At 41.4% G+C, this 22,894-nt stretch overlaps 1 protein-coding gene across 2 annotated transcripts in view; it reads right to left on the bottom strand.

The window, feature by feature from the left end:
- Nucleotides 1-405: 405 nt before the first annotated feature.
- The window catches only part of PID1 (phosphotyrosine interaction domain containing 1), a 250,664-nt gene continuing 228,175 nt past the window's right edge, over nucleotides 406-22,894 (bottom strand). For both annotated transcript variants that reach the window (XM_043444902.1, XM_043444903.1), the window contains exon 3: nucleotides 406-2,558. In XM_043444902.1, the coding sequence (XP_043300837.1) occupies nucleotides 2,082-2,558 (477 nt within the window). In that variant the 3' untranslated portion in view covers nucleotides 406-2,081. The remainder of the gene's footprint in view (nucleotides 2,559-22,894) is intronic.

The following is a 22,894-nucleotide window of genomic DNA, read 5'->3' as shown; positions in this document are numbered from 1 at the left end:
CTATATGTGTACATATATCCCTTCCTCTTGAGCCTGGTGGGATGAATTAAGAGAGCATCATTAACATATACACACTAACTACCATGTGTAAAACTGGGGCTTCCCTGCTGGCTCAGATGGGAAAGAATCTGCCTGCAATGCAGGAGAGCTGGGTTTGATCCCTGGGTTGGGAAGGTCCCCTGGAGAAGGGAACGGCTACCTATTTCAGTATTCCTGCCTGGAGAATTCCATGAACGGAGGAGCCTGGCAGGCTACAATCCATGGGGGTCTCAAATAGGAAGACACGACTGAGCGACTAATGCTTTTCATGTGTAAAACAGACATCTATTCAATTTGATCTGTTTTGTCCCTCAGGTTTTCTTTACTTAAAAAAGGAATGCCATATAAAATATGAAACTCCTCAGGTTTTTTAATGCAAACATATTTTTTATTAAAGAATGAATGCATTTATGCTAAAGAGTAGTTTACATTTGTCATGAAGCAGCAAGCAGATCTCCAGGAGGTGTGCTCCCCTCAATACAACTCCATGCTTATTCTACATGCCTTAAGATGGGACCCACGCTCGGGGGCACACGTTACACACACACAAATGCATAAACGGACACACAGATACACAGACCAAAACACCGACACCACTGCTCTCTGGATTCTATAAACTCTCATTTAAGGCTTCTGTAAGGTGTCCCAGGGCCCCTGACATGGTTACCAGGATTCAAAACAGACTCTCAGAAAGGAGCAGCAGCACCTGGAAAACTGTTCATCTGCTCTCGGCCTTAAATGTGTGGATTCTCACCAATACTTTCAGTCACTCAATGTTGATTCTTTGCGTTTGTGATATTTAAAGATCCATCAAACCAAGAAAACTCAGACTGTCTTTGTGAGAAGTTCTCATTAGAAATACCCAACAAACCAGCAACTCTGGCCCTAAGAGATCAATCCAATTGGAAGAGAAGGTCAGATTTCCCTTGCGGATGAACATAGGTTCTCTGGATAAGTCTGGTTTATAGAATCCGTTCCCTAGTCAAGTGCCATGTTGAGTGATGGGTCAACGCTTCCTTAGCGATACCAGCTCAGATATGAAGCTTGCCATGAAAGAGTCATCAGATAGGACCATCAACTAAATAAGTTACCATAAGTTGCAGCTGAAGAAAGGACAGCCCACATGGGCTTTGTATATTCGCTGATTACTCATTCCCTTTTTCCGAACTTCCTGTGGTGGTGGTGGTGGTGGTGGTTTGAAGCTCCCACTTTGTTTGACTGATTCTTTCATTGCGTTGGTTATTATTGTCTTCCCTTTTGATGTCCTGCCATGTAGGTTGAGACTGCAATCCTGTAGGGATAGTGTAGTGAACTGGAAGGGCAGAGAGGGTGGATGGGGCAGGCGGAGGAAAGGGGCTATTAGTAGTTGCAAGTATTCTAAGAAAATAGATGAAGTGAATACAATAAGAAGAGGGTGCTACTGGATACACTATGTAATAAAAGCATCGCCTTTAACTGTGAATTAACTGCCAACTATCAGGTTGTTAGTTATAAAGCTCAATAAAGCTGTGCTGACTTGCCTACTGAGGAGAGAATCTGAAACCAGCCAGGGGAGAGGAGCTCTGTGTTGTTCCTTTAGCCCAGAGGCCTCCTCGCCAGCAGAAGCACTCACCATCTCCCCCCACAACCAGGGATTCTATAGGTGCATCTAACATTTTTGTTGGGTTTCATAAGGCAAGTTGGAATGGTGCATTGAATAACAACCGCAGTATATTTGCCCGAGAGTGGCGAGAAACCGGCATGGAGAACTCCTACAATGGAGGCATTGGAAAATGAGCCAAAAAAAAGAAGAAAAGTCTAGAACTTCCCTCCCCATCCACACTCCCACCCTCCTCATAGTCACAGCAGCAGCAGATTTCAATGAAACGTAATTACTTTAATAATACATTTCTTTAGATTTAGAATTGCTCTTCTGAATTTAAAAAGCTTGGTCGGCCAATAATTTGGCAGTCTTTTCATCCCAAATTTGAATCATCGCTTATCCGTCTGTCGTCTTGAATTCCTTGACCAATGCTGCCTCTGCTGAAGCTCTCTCAGTTCACTCAGCCATCGTCAGATTCTAATTCCTGGGACACCTCTTCCGAGGAGCTGTTCCTGTGGATCCGGCCATCGCTCTTCATACTGTGGAAAGTCTTCCTGAAGGCCTCCATCATGGCGTGGGCCAGCTTCTTGGCCTCCAGCTTGCTCTCACACTCGACGGCATGGCAGTCCATCTGGTAGGACAGGTCGTCGTTGATCTCCCTGTAAACCCAGGCGAAGATGTTGGGGCTCACGTTGTGGTCGGCGGTGCAGTAGGCGATGCGGGCCACCTGGAAGGTATCCATGTGCACCGTGGCCTCCCCTTTGTGGTCCAGGTGATGGAGCCACACTTGGAACGGTCGGATTTCCAGGAGGGCATTGGCTGGAAAGACGTCTTCTCGGGCTAATGTGTGCTTCTTCCAGAGCTCGATGACGGGCTTTTCCGTGCAGCCTGACAAAAACTGCATGCCTGTGGTGGGCACCTTACCCAGATAGGTCACCTGCAGACGAAAGAAAAGAAAAAAAAGAGAGAGGTCAACAGTAGGCTCTTGGTTCTAGCTCTTCACTCATGTTCCCAAAGAATCACAGTTTCACTCTAGCACAATGGAGAGATATCTTTATTGCCCCTTAAAAGAAGAACCGTTGGGACTTCTCTGGTGGTCCAGTGGTTAAAAATCTGCCATCTAATGCAGGGGATGTGGGTTCGATCCCGGACTGAGGAACTAAGATCCCACATGCCACAAGACAACTAAGTCATGTGCCACAATTACAGAGCCTGGCACCACAACTAAGACATGATGCAGCCAATAAATACATAAATAAATATTTTAAATATTTTAAAAAATAATGTCAAAATTTGTATTTTTTTCTCCCTAATAAATTGATCCCTTGACAAAGATACTGAAAATTTTAAATCAGGGTTAGATTTTTAAAATTTAATTTCTAGAGCACTACTCTCCCTCCCCCAATCTCCTTTTAAACTCAACTCAGAATGAATGATTATGATCTTTTACATGATTTGGCATTTCTTTGAAGTTATAAATCCACTTGAAGTTGATTTTTGACCAAACACACAAAGAATTTAATGATAAGAAAGAGTCAAAGGAATGTTGCCTCTGAAAAACAAAATCTTTATTAAACTTATCTCCTAGACAGATGCTCTTTGTAAATCTCTCAATGTTTGATTTCACTTAAGCTACTTATTTCTTAGAAAATGCCAAGGACACAAAAATTGTTCTATTTAACTGATGGTCTAAAACATGATTGTTTTCTCGCCAAGGTAATGTTTAAAAATGGAGCAGTAACCAGTTGTATTTCAATCGAAGCAGTTGTTTGTATCGGAGTATAATTGCTTTATAATGTTTTGTTGCAAAATGTATTCTGCTGTATTGCAAAATGAATCAGCTACCTCTGTGTGTGTGTGTGTGTGTGTGTGTGTGTGTGTGTGTATCCCCTCCCTCCCATCTCCCCATTCCACCTCTTTAGGTCATCACAGAGCAGAGCTTTTCACTAACCATTCTACCCATAGTAGTGTGTACACGTAAATACTACTCTCCCAATTTGTCCCACCTGATAAAAATGAAAGATCTACAGAGAGGTTAAGATTAAAACCCAGGTTTATCAAATAGCTAGATGAGCAGTACTAAAACAAAGAAAAGTAAGTCCAAACGATTCAAATAGTATCCTTTAAAAAACTCATTCATAATATACCAAGAAAAGATGTTCACTCTCTCACTTTATTTTTCACTCATCAAGATAGACGCAGACCCTCTATCACCTGGCACATGCATTATGCAAACACATAACCTGGCATGCTGCAGTCCATGGGGTCACAAAGAGTTAGATAAAACTTAGCAACTGAACAAGAAAAAGTATGTAATTTGGCTCAAAATAAGAGGCCCAGATATAAACGCTCTTCCAAACACTTTTTGGAACAGACCAGAAAGAGGTCCAGAGAAATGGTGAGAACTGAGTGAGGACATTTAGCCACAATGATTCTAAATCAATGTTTCTGTTAAATGGATGATAAAGGTCACATACAAAAAGCTCAGGACACAGACAGTGAGTCCTGTTGCATGTTTCTGTGCTTCACTTCTCTCTTAGACAAGATTTCACCGTGTTGTCCCTTTAAAAAGATGACTTCTTAGAAAAGAAGCACAAATGCTGCCCATTCTAGACATATTTCTTGGGAACCTATTATGCACAATGGCAAAGTGCCAGGTGGGCATGGGGGAAGGGGATGATGGAGAGGTCAAAAATTAGTGGGAAGAAAGTAGCTGAATATTTGCTCAGTGCAGCATCTTTGAGGTCAGTGAGGTTGAAAATAAATCCTAGTTCCTCAGTTCACTGAGTGAGGGGTTCTGGACAAACTGCTAGCCCTTTGCACACACACAGATACAGCTATGATGTGAGGCAGATGGTGGAAAGGGCAGGCAAGCAGTACCACAAAGTTTCTCTCGTTGTTAAGTCATGTCCCACTATCTGCAACGCCATGGACTGCAGCACAACAGGCTCCTCTGTCCTCCACTAGCTCCCAACTTTGTTCAAATTCATGTCCATTGAGTCAGTGATGCTCTCTAACCATCTTATCCTCTGCTGCCCCCATCTCCTTTTGCCATCAGTCTTTTCGGCATCAGGATGTTTTACAATGAGTCAGATCTTCCTATTAGGTAGCCAAATTATTGGAGTTTCAGCATCAGTCCTTCCAATAAATATTCAGGGTTGAATTCCTTTAGGATTGACTGGTTTGATCTTCCTGATGTCCAAGGGACTCTCAAGAGTCTTCTCCAGCACCACAGTTCAAAAGCATCAATTCTTCTGGGCTCAGCCTTCTTTATGGTCCAACTCTCACATCCATAAACGACTACTGGAAAAACCAGAGTTTTGACTATATGGACCAAGGCAAGGCGATGAATCCACTTTTTAATATGCTGTCTAAGCTTGCCATAGCTTTCCTTCCAAGGAGCAAGTGTCTTTTAGTTTCATGGCTGCAGCCATGGTCCACAGTGATTTTGGAACCAAAGAAAATAAAATCTGTTATTGCTTCCACTTTTTCCCCATCTGTTTGCCATGATAGGACTTCATGATCCACTAAGTCCATGATCTTAGTTTTTTGAATGTTGAGATACAAGCCAGCCTTTTCACTTTCCTCTTTCACCCTCATCAAGAGGCTCTTTAGCTCCTCTTCACTTTCTGCCATTCAGTTCAGTTCAGTTCAATCGCTCAGTCGTGTCCAACTCTTTGCGACCCCATGAATCGCAGCACACCAGGCCTCCCTGTCCATCACCAACTCCCGGAGTTTACTCAAACTCATGTCCATCGAGTCAGTGATGCCATCCAACCATCTCATCCTCTGCCATCCCCTTCTCCTCCTGCCCCCAACCACTCCCAGCATCAGGGTCTTTTCCAACGAGTCAGCTCTTCACATGAGGTGGCCAAAGTATTGGAGTTTCAGCTTCAATATCAGTCCTTCCAATGAACACCCAGGACTGATCTCCTTTAGGATGGACTGGTTGGATCTCCTTGCAGTCCAAGGGACTCTCAAGAGTCTTCTCCAACACCATAGTTCAAAAGCATCAATTTTTCGGTGCTCAGCTTTCTTCACAGTCCAACTCTCACATCCATACATGACCACTGGAAAAACCATAGCCTTGACCAGATGGACCTTTGTTGGCAAAGTAATGTCTCTGCCATTAGAGTGGTATTATCTGAATATCTGAGGTTATTGATATTTCTCCCGGCAATCTTGATTCCAGCTTGTAATTCACTCACCCCAGTATTTCACATGATGTACTCTGAGCATTTAACAGAAGTGGTGATGGCACCCACCATGCTTAAGGAACACCTCTGGGAAGGAGTCAATGGATTTCAGGGCATCAGGGCTTCAGAGCTCAGACAGGAGCCCAGCATCTAGATGATGAAGGGCAGAAAGGAGCAGGAAGGTAAGTGCTGCAGTGGGGAAAGTCCTAACTTTCTTGGGCACATGGGGCACTTTGGCCTGACCACACATTTGGCCTAAGACAGCCCTGAAGAAGAAACAGATGGTCTATGACCGCTGGATAAAAACAGGCTGAACTTTGAAAAGTGGTCTTGCATACAGTCTGAGGAGTAGGGCTTTCTCTGCTCTGGATGGAATGCCACTGAGGGTCTATAGTCTAATGAGTACCTGGATATGATGGAGGCTGTGAAATTGGAAGACCTGACGGATGCCAGGAAGAAAGACAGGTCAGGAAGCTGCCTAGCAGAAGACTGCTCAGGCAGAAAGTGTTGCAACAGCACAACTAGGAAGCAAGTGTGGCCTGACTTAGGAGTGGAGGTGATGGAAAGGACAGGGGAGACACATGGGAACGATATTCAAAGATCAAACTGAAAATCCTTGGCAATACACCGAAGCGGGAAAATGACTGAGAAAGATCCTGCAAGTGCCTGCACTCTCCACGGAGATGACTGCAGAATAGTTCTTTGTCACTCTGGATTTGAGTCACATTGTAAAGGTGGCTTTGTGAGGAAATGCACAACATAAGGTTCTTGACTTATTGAAAACATGCTTTCTGTGTATGGTATTTATGATACCTTTATTATTTTTAACAACTTAATTTTTTTTAATTGAGGTGAAATTCACATTACATAATGTTAACCATTTATGATTCAGTGGCATGTGGCCATCAAAATGTTATACAACCATCAGCTTGGTCTAGTTCCAGAGTATTTTCATCACCACCAAAGGAGATCCAGTACCCATTAAGCAGTCACTCTTCACTTTCCCCTCGTGATCCAGACCCTGGAAACCACTTATATGATCTCTGTTGCTAGAGATTGACTATTGCGGAGAGTTCACACAATTGGAACCACAAAATATGTGACCTTCTGTGTCTGGCTTCTTTCACTCAGCATAATGTATTCAAGGTTCATCTAAGATGTACCATGTATCAATACCCCTTTCTTTTCTATGACATCTTTACTTTTGAAGTAGAAAAGCAAATGGAGGAAACTAGTTTGAGAGCTTGAAGTGAAAAGCATTCTTTCTTACTGTCCCCTGAGACTAGAAACAGCTATGTTTATATCTGTTATATTTGATAGAAACATTCTTCAGATGGAGACAATCTCCTTTGATGTGCTTTCATCTCTCTTCCTCTCTCTCAAACACACACAATTTAAAAAAAATTATACAGTGACTTCTATCGTGATATAAAGAATAAATTTCTAAACTTTGTTACAATAAGTTGTTTATGATTCCTTCCAATGAAAAGCAGTAATAGTAAAATTAGTAATAATAACATTTTGTCAACTAAGGAAAAACGTATTCCTCATAAATATTTATTATTTAAAAACTAAAGGTTTTAAGGAAAATAACGTTTTATTTTTGGAAGTTTGCTTGAGAGAAGCATAGAGCTGAGATGATTAGCTCAAAGAGTTTAATAAGACAACAATGAATGCTAGGTAATAATATGTAGACATATCTTAAAAAAACAATTTTAAAACACTGAGGTTCAACGTACACACAGATATAATCTCTCGGTACTAAATTTACGGGAAAGTAATCTTAGTGGCTTGTTTCTCCTATCACCTAAACAACTCACTAAGCATAAAGTACCACATCATTGTTTACATAGGTCTGCAGCCAAATCAAGCCACACACTGAATAGTAACAAGAAATCCTTGCATCACATTTTAGGCAAAAAAGCACTTTGTATCCATCAGATCCATCAACAGCCCTGTAGGTAAGAATGGAATTTTATTATCACTGACCTGGATCTTTCTTAATAGGAATACAATTGCTTTACACTGGGTTCGTATCTGCCATGAAACAAAGTGAATCAGCTATATGTATACACACATCCCCTCCCTCTTGGACTCCTTCCCACCCCACCCCACCCCAACTGCCTCCCCCACTAGGTCATCACAGAGCACCGAGCTGAGCTCCCTGTGCTAACAGCAACTTTCCACTAGCTATCTGCTTTACACATGGATGGGTGTATAGGTCAATTTTAATCTCCCAACCTGTGCTTAAAGACAGGACCTGTAGATCAGGTGGTAGTCCCAGGTATATAGTGTCTACCGCCAAGTGTTGGGAATTCAGCAATATTGTGATGATCTAGGAAAGCTGCACAGAAAAGACAGCCTAAAAAGACACTCGTTCAATTCTTAGAACACTTTATTATTATATGAAAATCACTGCCATGTAGCTTCACTTTTCAGCCATTTATTTATCTTTCCCATCTCGGAGCTGTAAGAGAAATTTTAACATTGCATGCACACCCTAGAAACCATGCATCTTCTGGAAGAAAGAACCACATTCTATTGTCTGGTGCTTTTGTAAATGACACTCCCTTCCATGCCTGGGCAGTTCTTAAAACTTCATTCTTGTTTTATAACTGCAGAAAATAAGGTTCAAAACCCCAAACTTCTCAGGTAAAATGGAACACAAAAAATAAGGAAATATATATGTATATGCTTCATGTAAATATATATTATATACTTTTACAAATATTTATTATATATTATCTGTCTATAGTCCATGGGGTTCCCCAGGCAAGAATACTGGGGTGGGTTGCCATTTCCTTCACCAGGAAATCTTCCCAACCCAGGATCGAACTCAGTCTCCTGCACTGGTAGGCGGATTCTTTACTGAGCCACTGGGGAAGCCCATGTATATATTATCTGGTATCTAAAACTCAAACACATATAATCTATTTACAATGAAACCAAAGATTCAAGAGGGAGGGGACATATGTACACCTATAGCTGATTCATGCTGATGTTTGACAGAAAACAACAAAATTCTGTAAAGAAATTATCCTTCAATTAAAAAATAAATAAATTAAAAAAAAAAAAAAAAACAACTTTCAATCTAAAGAGTTTCAGACTTTTGGCATCTTTCCAAAAGTTTCCTGTGAAGAGAGAGGTATAAACATGTTCTAACAGCACTAATCCTGAATATTCCATTAGCTTCATCTCGCAAAGTATCACTAAGCCTGCAGATGGAGACGGGCTAAGAGCAGATTATGTGATGACGCCTCTTGACTGCGATATTGACAAGGGCCAACGTTCACACCAACTGTTCGCTGGGGCACTGCAACTTACGTCTGCTCTTAACTGGGATTTGCCAAGGAGGCCAGAGGCTGCAGTGAACAGACATGCCCTTCCTCCAAGCACAGAATTAGCAAACATGCATCTAAAACACCAGAGAAATGATGATTCTCCGGTGATGGCAGCAGCTCCAGTCCTGCTGCTTGGCAATACCAGGATTTTAGCAAGGCTCTTAGCTGTGTCCTCTCTTTGATAAAAACGCACTGCATGGGTGCATGCTAGGTCACTTCAGTTGTGTCTGACTCTGTGCAACTCTACGGACTGTGGCCCACCAGGCTCCTCTGTCCACGGGATTCTCCAGGCAAGAATACTGGAGTGGGATGCCATGCCCTTCTCCAGAGGATCTTCCCAACCAGGGATTGGACGCTTGTCTCTCACATTTCCTGCATTGGCAGGCAGGTTCTTGATCACTAGTGCCACCCAGGAAGTCCCCCCAAAAAATACGCTGGTGCTGCTGCTGCTAAGTCACTTCAGTCGTGTCCGACTCTGTACGACCCCATAGACGGCAGCCCACTAGGCTCCGCCGTCCCTGGGATTCTCCAGGCAAAAACACTGGAGTGGGTTGCCATTTACCCTGCCCCAACCTTCCTAAACAGTCCCAGCAATGAACTCCTCTCTGCTTCCTATAAGGTGTGACCAACACAAAGCATAAATCAGAGAGTGTAACTTATGTCACTGGGTAAACCTTGGGAAGTCAATGAAACTCTACTTTGTTACCTCTGGGGAACTGATAGCTTTGTCTGAAATCCCATGAGATTACATCAATTTAAAAATATGTTAATAATTTTCGTGTGTGCTTAGTCGCTCATTTGTGTCCAACTCTTTGTGACCCATGGATTGTAGCCTGCCAGGCTCCTCTGTCCATGGGATTCTCCAGGCAAGAATACTGGAGTTAGTTGCCATTTCCTCCTCCAGGGGATCTTCCCAAACCAGGGATCAAACCCAGGTCTCCTGCCTTGCAGGCAGATTCTATACATCTGAGCTTCCCTGGCAGCTCAGACAGTTAATAATTTGGTATATCCTTAGAGCAGGGATCCCCACCCTCTGGGATCTAATGCCTGAAGATTTGAGGTGGAGCTGATGTCACAATAATAGAAATCAAGTGCACAATCAATGTAATGTGCTTGAATCATCCCGACACCATCCCAAACCTCCTCCCTCCCCCGTCCGTGGAAAAACTGTCCTCCATGAAACTGGTCCTTGGTGCCAAAAAAGGTTGGGAATTGCTGCCTTTCGGAAATATAGGAAAAGAATTATCTGAATAAGTTTCCCTAAAAATGGAATAAAAAGAATTCTCTAAGTAGGGTTTTTGAAAATTGAATGCAAAAATGACAAAATGATGTACCAAGACAGTCTCCCCTCAGAACGACCCCTTTAAATCAACCCGGCTATCATCCTAACTGGCCCAAGTTCCGGAATTCTGTCTCTGAGCACTTTCCCCTAATATGCCAATTATTTACTACCTGCCTGCAGATTTCCTAGTTCTCCCATTAAGTTCCCCAGTGTCTGGCATTCACCCATACTGTTGACTATAAGTCAGTGGGAAAAAAAAATCAGGCTTTAAAGTGATTTTCTCTTTAATTTTTTATATTTAGTTTAACAGAACTGTGCCTTATGGCTCTGCTTTTCAAGGGAAATAAATAAAAACTCTTTTAAAAATTAATTCTCTCAAAATACCAAAGATTTAGTGATGCTCTGCATGCAGCCGCGCCCTCTGTGCTTATGAGACCACAGAGGACATGTATCTCAATAAATAGAAACCCTGAAATATGGGGTTTTAGCCAGGTATCCTCTTATGTCAACACTCCAGTAGGGATTTACTCTAAATATACATATAGAGGGATCCCTTCTTGCCCCAGTCTTCCTCATGTGGGAGACTTGTTTTCACACCCCTTTCCAGGCACGTCCTCCTTGTGAGCGAGAACACAGGACTCAATGTGCAAGGCTGCCTCGAGGCTTCTACCACTGACATAGCTAAGCACCGATGGAGGGTCTGTGAATGAGCACCCTGTCATCTTGCCCGTCTATGAAAGAGTGAATGTTTTCTCCATGAATAAGTCCCTTCTGAGCCTCGTTCTCAGAAGCCGTGAGCTTCCAGAGTTGCAAAGCAGATGAGAAACACAGAATCACGAAATTATTCCCTAAACGTCCAAAATGGTAGACAGATATTTTTCAAGATAAGTTCCCGAGGTGCTGCGACAAAGGGACTTGGAAGAAGACGAGAAGATTCTTCAGGAGGAGTCACAACCCATTGGAAATAAATACTGGAATCTTTCCCATGGTTGCAGAAACAGGCTTTGGGCAAGAAACTTATTAAGAATGAATCATTCAGAGAGAAATAAACAAACAGAGAAAAAAAAATGAAAAGTTTTTCCCTCTGTGTCATTCAATGGCATAAACCAATACCCAGACACAGACGTCTGTAATGTGTGTGAATGGGCTTTGCCCAGTCCCAGTTGAAGTATTTGAGGATATTCGTGGCATGTGAAAATGTGGAGAGGCCATGAAGCCAAGGGGCCCGCCAGAGTGTCTGCATCATTAAGAGTGTCAGATCAGGAGAGACCAGTGTCCTCAGAATTTCTCCTTCCCATCCATGAGTTTTCCAACGCCCCAGCCAGCTCTCCATTCATGAATCACTGTTCCCACCTCTGTGGCAAAACAACCCTGGTTTCCCGCTGTGCATCCTACTGGCAGAGCCGGCACCATTCCATTCCTTCCTCTTGGTGGCCTGTGCGTATTTCATTCTGGCCTGAAACACCCTTGGTGAGGACCCAGGATCATCTCCCCTTCGACTGCACAGCCAGATGGAAAGGGTGATAACAGAGGTCCCTGAAGGAGGGTAGGAGATGGATGATGACCTAAGAAACCAAGCACCTGCTTTTCTAGTCTTCAACCTTCCAGGCTGGATAAGCCCAACTATCTGACTTCAGAGGCTCAACTTTGGTTCACTTTACTATGTGGCTTCTCTGAGAAGACACGTGAAGAACAAAGATTCTCCAGAGGCCCTTTCTTGGGATATAAAAGATCTTTTTGTACTTCGTTGTCTGTAGGAGACTTCCTTTCCCCTGCGGACATAAAATAACATGATACGAACACAGGATGGAGAAGACGTAACTGGGAATTCTAATCGCCTTTGGGTTATAGGGCAGAAGATGAGACAAAGAGCCGCTCACACTCCTGGGCCAAATTCCAGAGCCAAGCTCTTCTGTTCTCACATGAATTCCCTTCTGCACATTTCAGAGAAAAGGTAAAGGACAAAATCCTGAGATTTATGATGCAGGCTTGAATCTACTCCTTCCTGGCTGGTCACAGAGGAGCAAGAATCCACTAAGCACTCTGAAGAGTGGGGATGGATCCAATATGCCAATGACCTAACAATCCACGCTGCAAAGACCAAAGTGATGCTAACCATAACCTTGAACTTGTATAACATGCTTTAAACCACGAAGACACTATCAAAGACATTAATCAAAGGATTAATACTGCTCACGGTGAAACCTAGGAAGTTATTGTGAGAAAAATGAAAGTGATAAGCTTGGGCTTGAAAAGTAAATTTGTTTATCCTGTATGTTCATTTGATAACTATTCACTGAGCACCTACTAGAAACCAGGTGTATCAGTGAATAAAACTGATAAAAGCCCTCTGCCTTCTTGAGGCTGACACTCCAGCTAAACAGAAGATGCTTATGACTGCATTTATAACTCAAAGTTATGTAAACAAGGCTGGTATCAGGGAGGAGAACATGTATGGGCTTCTAAGAGTGCTTCTGATGATTGGAAAACTTCTTCTGGGTTTAAAAAAGCTTTTTCACTTCATACAGCATAACCTGGACCAAAAAAAGTCCCCATTTAGATTCTATTCCTTGGCCCAAGCTGCGCTGCATGCAGGGTTATTAGTCTTTACATTCACTGTAGTTTGGCTTCCTGAGATGCTACTGCAGTAGAGGATCAGGCAGGCTAATGGCTTCAGAAGAGTGCCAAGGGAGAGGGGAATCAGATGGGAACTAGGAAATCAAGGACTTAGGCGATACAGGGCCTGCCTTGCCTCTTGAACAAGATAGACTGGCAGCTAGAATGCTGTGGACACTTTACATTGAATGGACAGGTGGGGTACCTGGCCTCACTTGACACCTGTGTTTCATTCTCAGGATGACACCTGAAACATTCTCAGGATGTTTCAGGCATGTCAAACTGATTTGTCTTCATTGAAATCTTACAGTAAAATTTAAGTTGTTTTATTCTAGTATTCTTTGCTCTCTTCCTTTATTTGAGAGATCCAAATAAGTTTTCCCAAGAATTTAAACTCAAACTACTCACAATATATTGCAATAAATTTCTAATACATAGAATACACAGAAGAACTATACAAAGAAGATCCAGATAACCACGATGGTGTGGTCACTCATCTAGAGCCAGATATCCTGGAGTGCGAAGCCAAGCGGGCCTTAGGAAGCACCACTGCCAACAAAGCTAGTGGAAGTGATGGAATTCCGGCTGAGTTATTTCAAATCTTAAAAGATGATGCTATGAAAGTGCTGCACTCAATACACCAGCAACATTGGAAAACTTAGCAGTGACCACAGGACTGGAAAAGGTCAGTTTTTATTCCAATCCCAAAGAAAGGCAATGTCAAAGGACATTCAAACTACCACACAATTGTACTCTTCCCACATGCTAGCAAAGTAATGCTCAAAATTTTCCAAGCCAGGCTTCAACAGTATGTGAACTGAGAACTTTCAGATGTTCAAGCTGGATTTAGAAAAGGCAGAGGAACCAGAGATCAAATTGCCGATATCTGATGGATCAACGAAAAAGCAACAGAGTTTCAGAAAAACATCTACTTCTGCTTTATTGACTACGCCAAAGCCTTTGACTGTGTGGATCACAACATACTGTGGGAAATTCTTAAGGAGATGGCAATCTAAGAAATCTGTATGCAGGTCAAGAAGCAACAGTTAGAAATGGACATGGAACAGACTGGTTCCAAATGGGGAAAAGAGTATGTCAAGGCTATATAATGTCACCCTGCTTACGTACCTTACATGCATAGTACATCATATGAAATGCTGGACTGGATGAAGCACAAGCTGGAATCAAGATTACTGGGAGAAATATAAATAACCTCAGATATATAGATGATACAACCCTTATGGCAGAAAGGGAAGAGAAACTAAGGAACCTCTTGATGAAAATGATAGAGGAGAGTGAAAGAGCTGGCTTAAAACTCAACATTTAAAAAACAAAGATCATGGCATCCATTCCCATCACTTCATGGAAAATAAATGGGGAAACAATGAAAACAGTGACAGAATTTATTTTCTTGGGTTCCAAAATCACTGCAGATGGTGACTGCAGCCATGAAATTAAAAGATGTTTGTTCCTTGGAAGAAATGCTATGACAAACCTACATAGCATATTAAAAAGCAGAGACATTACTTTGCCAACAAAGGTCTATCTAGTCAAAGCTACAGTTTTTCCAGTAGTCATGTATGGGTATGAGAGCTGGACCATAAAGGAAGCTAAGCGCTAAAGAATTGATGTTTTTGAACTGTGGTGTTGGAGAAGACTCTTGAGAGTCCCTTGGACTGCAAGGAGATCCAACCAGTCCATCCCAAAGGAGATCAGTCCTGAATATTCATTGGAAGGACTGATGCTGAAGCTGAAGCTCCAGTACTTTGGCCACCTGATATGAAGAACTGACTCACTGGAAAAGACTCTGATGCTTGGAAAGACTGAAGGCAGGAGAAGAGGACAACAGAGGATGAGATGGTTGGATGGCACGACTGACTCGATGAGTTTCAGCAAGTTCCAGGAGTTTGATGGACAGCGAAGCCTGGCGTGCTTCTCCATCCTCACCCCTTCAGACTCCTGCGAGTCATCCCTAAGAAGCCCAGATGATTGTGGTTCAAAACTAGGGTTTTCTTCTCCAAAGTAAGTCTTGGGTACCATTCTGGCACCTATTTTTGGCAGCTCTTCCTTACCCTTATCAGGATAAGAGTAGACCCAGCTATCCTATGGCTAGACAAGGATGAGGACCAATTGTGGCCATTCTCCATAATACCATCCTGCAACATTTCTTGCCTTATATCTATTTAGCCAGGCTTGATCAGCTGACTAAGAGGGTGAGCATAGCTGCCTAGGGGAAGCCTGCCTCTGACTTTAGCAGAGGAGCCAGTGATGACCCAGAAAGGCTTACAGACTTACTCTTAATATTTTTTCCAATAGTAGCAACAATGTTGGCAGTGGAAGGTAGATTTTATAAAACGCATACCCTCTGGGGCACATTTATGCACATGCCTCTGTTTGGTGCTATTTATTTATTTCAGTAGCTTTCCTAATGTCACACATACTGAGAATACTTTTTTGTTGTTAAGCAGTTCTTCCCAATTATTTGCATGAGTTATACTGATAAAATCTATAAAAATATTAATAAAAATTTTACTGGGAAATACATTTTCTTTTTATTATGTAAATTTATGTCATGGTGGAAAAAACAAATTTACTAAGACCCAATATCAAGAAACAATTATGTGCTATTTTTGTACTCTAACAAAGAGATGAACACTTGCTTCAGCTGTTAAATACAGCATGTGTCTCACAATTAGAAACTTAAATGACAGATTTATTTCTGTTATTCATATTACAACTTAGTTCCACTGATACAGAGTGCTTTGAGATGCTGGGTCCCATCTTGCATTTATCAAGCATTCCCAATGTGAAATTTGCCCTGTCAATTGGCTGTTGGATGTGTGAAGCTTGGAAATATTGTCATTGTCACTGTCAAAGACAGAAGCAATTTATCTGGAAGGCACTGAAGTGTGCTTCAGAAGACAAAGTCACTTAATAAAAATGACACCACATTAAAACATACATTCCCTCATCTGGCCCCTTCTGGTAAGCTGGACCAAGGGTGGTTAAACCACTGTTCTACTCAGTGGCACAAGAACAATTTATTTTGTGACAAGTCTGATAGCTCCCCTTCTGCATTCTAATCAGTGGAATATACCAGAAAGAAAGAAATTCAGTAGATCTCTCTAGGGTCTAAAATGTTCACAATGAGAAAATTCTCTAAATGACAAATCAATATCAAGCACACTGCTTGAGGGTTATCTTGACAAATGGATCCAAGGGACAAACACTGGGGCCAGGTAAAAAAGTCACCAATTTTTGTCCTTGTAGCACTGTATCAATTCATTTTCCTTAGCACACCATTGCTTGGGAATAGACCAGAAAAGGTACCAAAGATTTAGAAATAATAATGTTGAGGCAACATTTGACTGAATAAAATAAACATACCAATCTACTGGCTATAAGTCTAGAGCTCTTACTAGAAGGCCAGGGGAGGCTGGAGATAAGAAAGTCACTCTGAGGTTGACTAAACATGGAATTACCAAGTATTCCAGAAAAATGAAGACTTACGTTCATATACATTCACACACACACTCCTATTTCTCATCAATGACCACTGAGACTCTGTGAGCAGTGATATGCAAGTAGCAAGGCACACACCTGAAACCCAAATCTTTCTTCTAAATACCATTTTCTACTGAAAGGAACCAGCCCTCCTCAGAAAAAAAAAAAAAAAAAAATTGTTGATTCCATGACAGGCACATGAAAGGTATGAGAGGATCTTAAATATCATACTGTGCCAGAAAGTAGGAAAGTGCTCAAAGAATGACAGAAATAGGTCCAAAAAACAGTTCAGTTCGGTTCCTCAATAGTGTCCAACTCTTTAGGACCCCATGGACTGCAGCTTTGCCAGACTTCCCTGTCCATCACCAACTCCTGGAGCTTACTCAAACTCCTGTCCATCAAGTTGGTGATGCCATCCAACCATCTCATCCTCTGTCGTCCCCTTCTCCTCCTGCCTTCAATCTTTCCCAGCATCAGGGTCTTTTCCAGTGAGTCAGTTCTTTGCATCAGGTGGCCAAAGTATTGGAGCTTTAGTTTCAGTTTCAGTCCTTCCAATGAACACTCAGGACTGATCTCCTTTAGGATGGACTGGTTGGATCTCCTTGCAGTTCAAGGGACTCTCAAGAGTCTTCTCCAACACCACAATTCAAAAGCATCAATTCTTTGGCGCTCAGCTTTCTTTACAGAAAAAAAAACAGGGCACCAGCTTTTAAAGGGGTTCCTTTTCATTCCAATCCCAAAGAAGGGCAATACCAAAAAAATGTTCAAACTATATGTATGTATATATATGTATATATGCTTATATATATATATAGAGAGAGAGACAGATTGATAGATAGCTATAGAAAGATATAAGGATATATAAGAATGGTTGCATAAGATAAATACTCAGTTTCTGAGAACTACTCCCCAAAGTATGGGGGCATCACCTCTTATTACAAAACTGGGTTGGGGGGTGTTGGTTGGGGGGGTGTTTCCTTCTCCAGAAAAGAGGAGACAAAACAAAACTTGCAACTCCAAGGCCTTAGCCAGAAGAGAGAAGCAACTCAAAGACTGATCCTGCAAGTTCCACTCGGGGGTGCTAACCAGGGCAGGAAGGGGCTGAAATCCCACCAGCTCTGTGGAGTCAAAGGGAAGATGAGAAGCAGCAGTGGCTGATGACAGAAGTTAAAATGATAATTTGTGCTATGCTATATTGTAACTTTTATAAATGTAAATCTTTTCATTTTCTACATGAAATATACTTTAACATGAATTCTCACAGATTTTGTTTTATGGATTTCTTTATGATTTTCTAAAGTAACAGCATTTTGGTGTTGCTGTTGTTCTAGGCGCTAAGTCCTGTCTGACTCTTTTGCGACCCCGTGGACTGTAGCCCACCAGGCTTCTCTGCCCATGGGGTTCTCCAGGCAAGAATACTGGAGTGGGTAGCCACTCCAGGGTATCTTCTCCAGGGTATCTTCCCGACCCAGGAACCGAACCCTGGTCTCCTGCGTTGCAGGCGAATTCTTTATGACTGAGCCAACAGGAAAAGTCTTTTATAAATGTGACACAAATTAATATTGTGATAGACAGTAGTGCAATTTTGCTGGAGTTTGGCTTTCACCACAGGACCCAAGGAATTAAATGCAAACTTGATTGTACATTTGCATTTTTCCAAGAGAGGAGTCATCACTTTAATCAGATTCTCAAAAGGATTAGCAATGCAAAGGAAGACACTTTGCCTATAGTAAATTCCTAGAAGCAGAACTAAGGCAGCAAAGAATATGAACGCTTTTAAGGTTTTGATGTAATTTTAAAATGCCTTTCAGAAACATTTTGCCAAATTTTATTCCTAATAGCTGTGTATGCAACTCTTTACACATACCAGACATTTCTCAACAACGGTGATCATCATCTCTAGCATTGTTGCCAATTTAACAGATGAAAAATATTATCCTGTTATTTTGCAAATAAGATTAATTTTTATATGTTTATTTCCTCCTTGATAAATGACATGTTCAATTTGTTGGCCCCTTTTTGCTTCTACAGAGGGTTATCTTCTTTTCAATATTTGTATCTCACCTTGTTTTACATCAGGCTTCCCTGGTAAAGAATGGTAAAGAATCTCAGATGGTAAAGAATCTGCCTATCTCAGTACCTGGAGAATCCCATGGACAGAGGGGTTACAGTCCATGGGGCTTCCACTGGCCAATACATCAGTCATTTACTTAAAATGCAAGACAATTCCAGAACACTAGAAACACACCCATGAGCAAATACAAGCAGCCAAAGGCACGTCAACAACTTCTGTATTACCTAGTGAGCCGTTATCAGTAGCTCATACAACTGATAACCAAGGGTTACTACACTGTAAGATTACACAAGAGACATCTTCTAATTTCTTTCCCAACTTTAACGTCTCAGAAAACCTGAAATTCATTTTCTAGCACTCAGAAAATGAGGAAAAGCTTTCTGACTGTATGCATTCTATTTTGAAATTCCATCAGAAATAGTTCAGTTGGTAAAGAATCCACCTGAAATGCAGGAGACCCTGGTTCAATTCCTGGGTTGGGAAGATCTGCTGGAGAAGGAATAGGCTTCACACTCAGTATTCTTGGGCTTCCCTTGTGGTTCAGCTGGTAAAGAATCTGCCTGCAATGCGGGAGACCTGGGTTCAGTCTCTGGGTTGGGAAGATCCCCTGGAGAAGGGAAAGGCTACCCACTCTAATATTCTGGCCTGGAGAATGCCATGGACTGTATAGTCCATGGGGTCGCAGAGTCAGACACAACTGAGGGACGTTCACTTTCACATTCAGGGGAAAACAGTAAAAGTCACCCCCAAAGAGCACACAAAACTCTAGAACAACTTGCTTCATTATAGTAACTTTCTATTGAATAGTCTTTTCCCAGAAGCACCTAATTCTCTAACAGTGTAGCTTACCATGCTCTTAGGAAAAAAAAATTGTGCACTAAGGTATCAATATAAACATATATACATTCATATCTACATGTATACATGATGTGTAACTAAACTCGTGAGTCAAAATCCTATCAATATTCATTACAGAAGAAGGAAAATATGAAAGAATGCCAAAAGAATAAGTCATTTGGCTAAAGAACTTTTCCAAGATAACAGCTCCTGTTTCTTTAGGTTATCTTTTTGTGAATCTCCAACAGAAGAGCATTCCCTGAAGCGAGACAAGAAATTGTGAGAACCAGCCTACCATACAAAAGATCCTGCAGCCCTATCTGTGAAATTGCTCATTGGAGCACGTGGTCATTAGCTTTCCGTCTCCCACCCCCATTACAGTGCAGGATGAGGGCCATGACTGATGAAAACCTTTGTGATTTCTCTAGCTGTCAAAATGCAGAGCTTCTCCAGCAGAGTTCTAAAATGGCAATAATTCTAAACTGGGAAATCAAGGACTCAGAACTGCTGAAGCAACAAATCCACTATTCTGAGGTTAGACCAACTATATACATATAGACAGTTTTTTATTCAGCTGAATCAAATCACTGGTCCTTAATGTTTTCTTCTAAAAAGTCCATCTTGAGACTTCCCTGGAGGTCCAGTGGTTAGGACTTCGCCTTCCAATGCAGGGAGTGTGGATTCAATCCCTGGTGGGAAAGCTAAGATCCCACAGGTCTCGGGGCCAAAAAAACCCAAACTCAAAACAGAAGCGATACCGTAACAAATTCAGCAAAAAATTTAAAAATGGTTCACATCAAAAAAAAAATTATTTCATAAAAGAAAAAGTCTGCCTTCTCAAATATTTACATAAATACACTTTCAGTGTACAGTATGGTAATTACCTAGTAATGGTGGGTTTGGAAGAGTCCCATGAAGCCGTAGCCACACTACTTAAGGGCTGTGTGGATACTGGAGAGTGTGCATAGTATCTCTGTACAGGACACTTACAGAGAAACACACCTGTCCCATCCCTAAGCCCATCAATGCCCCCACCTCGAACTAGAGTGAAGTTGCAGTTAAGCCACGGAATAAGCCACAATACCATGATAAGCTAGGCAGTGGTCTAAGGGTCGTAACATAAAACCAAAAGAAATCACATTCTTAAGTGTCAGTCACTGTGTTCTGAGGATCTCCTAATATTTCCTATAAAGAAAATAGCCATTGACTACACAGGATAGATTAGAAAACCATCAGACTGGCAGTGCATACAACACAGGAGAAAAGACTTGAAGAGAAACTAGGCAGGAAAGCCAAGTGAAACAGTGGTCTGATTCCAGTGTTCCTGGATTTCTAATTTTCTTTTAAGGTTCTCTACAGACACGCTCAACAATCACCAAGATTCCTGGGCTCTGGAGGAACTCTAGTCCAACTTAATGACTATTTGATGTGCAAACTTCTTTTCCTCTCCATTTTCCTCTTACATGGAGGAAATAAATTCAAACTGTCTGTAAAATTTTGTAAAAAGTAAAGGAAGAAAAAAGGAAACACAGAAATTTATATTCCATTTAAGCTTCCTTGCTGGCTCAGAAGGTAATCTGCCCGCAATGTGGGAGTAATCCCTGGGTCAGGAAGATCCCTCTGGAGAAGGAAATGGCAACCCACTCTAGTATTTTTGCCTGAAGAATTCAATAGACAGAGGATGCTGGTAGGCTGCAGTCCATGGAGTCGCAAGGAGTTGGACACAACTCAGTGACTAACAACATTTTATCCAAAAAAAATGGAACAATAGCTTTTGATAAGCTATATATTAGCTAAGATATAATATATTAGCTAAGATAAGCTAATATATTAGCTAAGATACATTAGCTAAGATATTTGAATCCTTACTGTCATCTGAATCATGGATTTTATAGCAAGTAATTGGGCTAATTAACTGATGCACAGTCTTAGAAAACTGAAAATGACTCAATCTTGGTTTCATCACCTACAAAATGAGGATTCATTTAGCAAATGTTTGCATGTTTACACTGTCAGAGGTTGAGAATGCATCAGTGAGAAAAAAGACAACTGAAGTTAACAATCATTTGTGGAATAAAAGAAATAATAATACCTATAATATAGGATTGTGACAAGGAGGAAATTAAATGAGATGATGTGAATAAATGTATAGTGCACTGTGAACTCTCAGTTAAAAAAAAAAAAGTAGGGCTAGAGAAGGTTGTCTTTATGACTGTTACAAACTGATGTGGCTTACTGGGCCAGCCTGGATTCTCCTCTAGTTCCCAAATTCTCTTTTTTCCTGCTTTCTAGACCATTGGTAGGTAACGTTTCCCTCCTGTAATACTGGCCTAAATCCTTCCCATGTTGTCTACAGACAGACTTGGACTAAATAACTTCCTTCAGAAAAGCTCTAGCTGTCTAGTGATAGGTCAAGAGCATCCTTCAGTTTTCCAGCTCAATGGAAGGACAGAGAAATGTATGCACTCAGAGTCCCGCAAAAATAGGGAACCTTCCTGGCTTAGGCTCCCATTGCTGATCATGTCCAGAGGACATTGGTTAGTTCCTGCCCTCTGCTGCCATTAGCAAAGGATAATTTGGCTAAAGCAATTTGACAATATTATAATGTTAAAATACTCAGTAATAGAAATTAACCTAATGTAGAACTGTTAATACCTGTAGCTCCCAAGGTTACAATGGCCCAGAAAAATGTACACACAGGGAATCATCTTCTCAAGGCTACTGGGGGAAAAAAATTACATAAAAAATATACATCTATGTGTGAGAGCGTTCATGTATGAGTGTTCCTGTCCAAGAAGTTTTAGACTTTTTTGTGATGCTGGATATGGGGAGAAAATCTCCAGTTAAATTTTCTGTTTTAAATATTTTGTTGTTGTTCAGTTGCTAAGTCATGTCTGACTCATTATGACCCCATGGACTACAGCACACCAGGTTTCCCTGTCCTTCATTATCTCCCTGAGTTTGCTCAAATTCATGTCCATTGAGTCAGTGATGCCATCCAACCATCTCATCCTCTGTAATCCCGTTCTCCTCCTGCCCTCAATCTTTCCCAGCATCAGAGTCTTTTCCGGTGAATCAGTTCTTTACATCAGATAGACAAAGTATTGGAGCTTCAGCTTCAGCATCTGTCCTTCCAATGAATATCCAGGTTTGATTTCCTTTAGGATTGACTAGTTTAATCTCCTTCCAGTCCAAGGGACTCTCAAGAGTCTTCTGCAGCACCACAATTTGAAAATCTGAGTTCTTTGGTGCTCAGCCTTCTTTACGGTCCAACTCTCATATTCATGCATGACTACTGGAAGATAATCCTATTTTAATGAACACGTTTAGCGACAAGATTCCATAATGTTTCTACTTCAACTTGATTAACCATTAAGACTTGATTAACCATTAATCAAGTTAATTAACCATTAACTTTAATTA

The sequence above is a fragment of the Cervus canadensis genome, chromosome 24, assembly GCF_019320065.1.
Source record: "Cervus canadensis isolate Bull #8, Minnesota chromosome 24, ASM1932006v1, whole genome shotgun sequence".
NCBI lineage: Eukaryota > Metazoa > Chordata > Mammalia > Artiodactyla > Cervidae > Cervus > Cervus canadensis.
The sequence above is the reverse complement of the archived record's forward strand: the minus strand, read 5'-3'. Positions and strand labels throughout refer to the sequence as shown.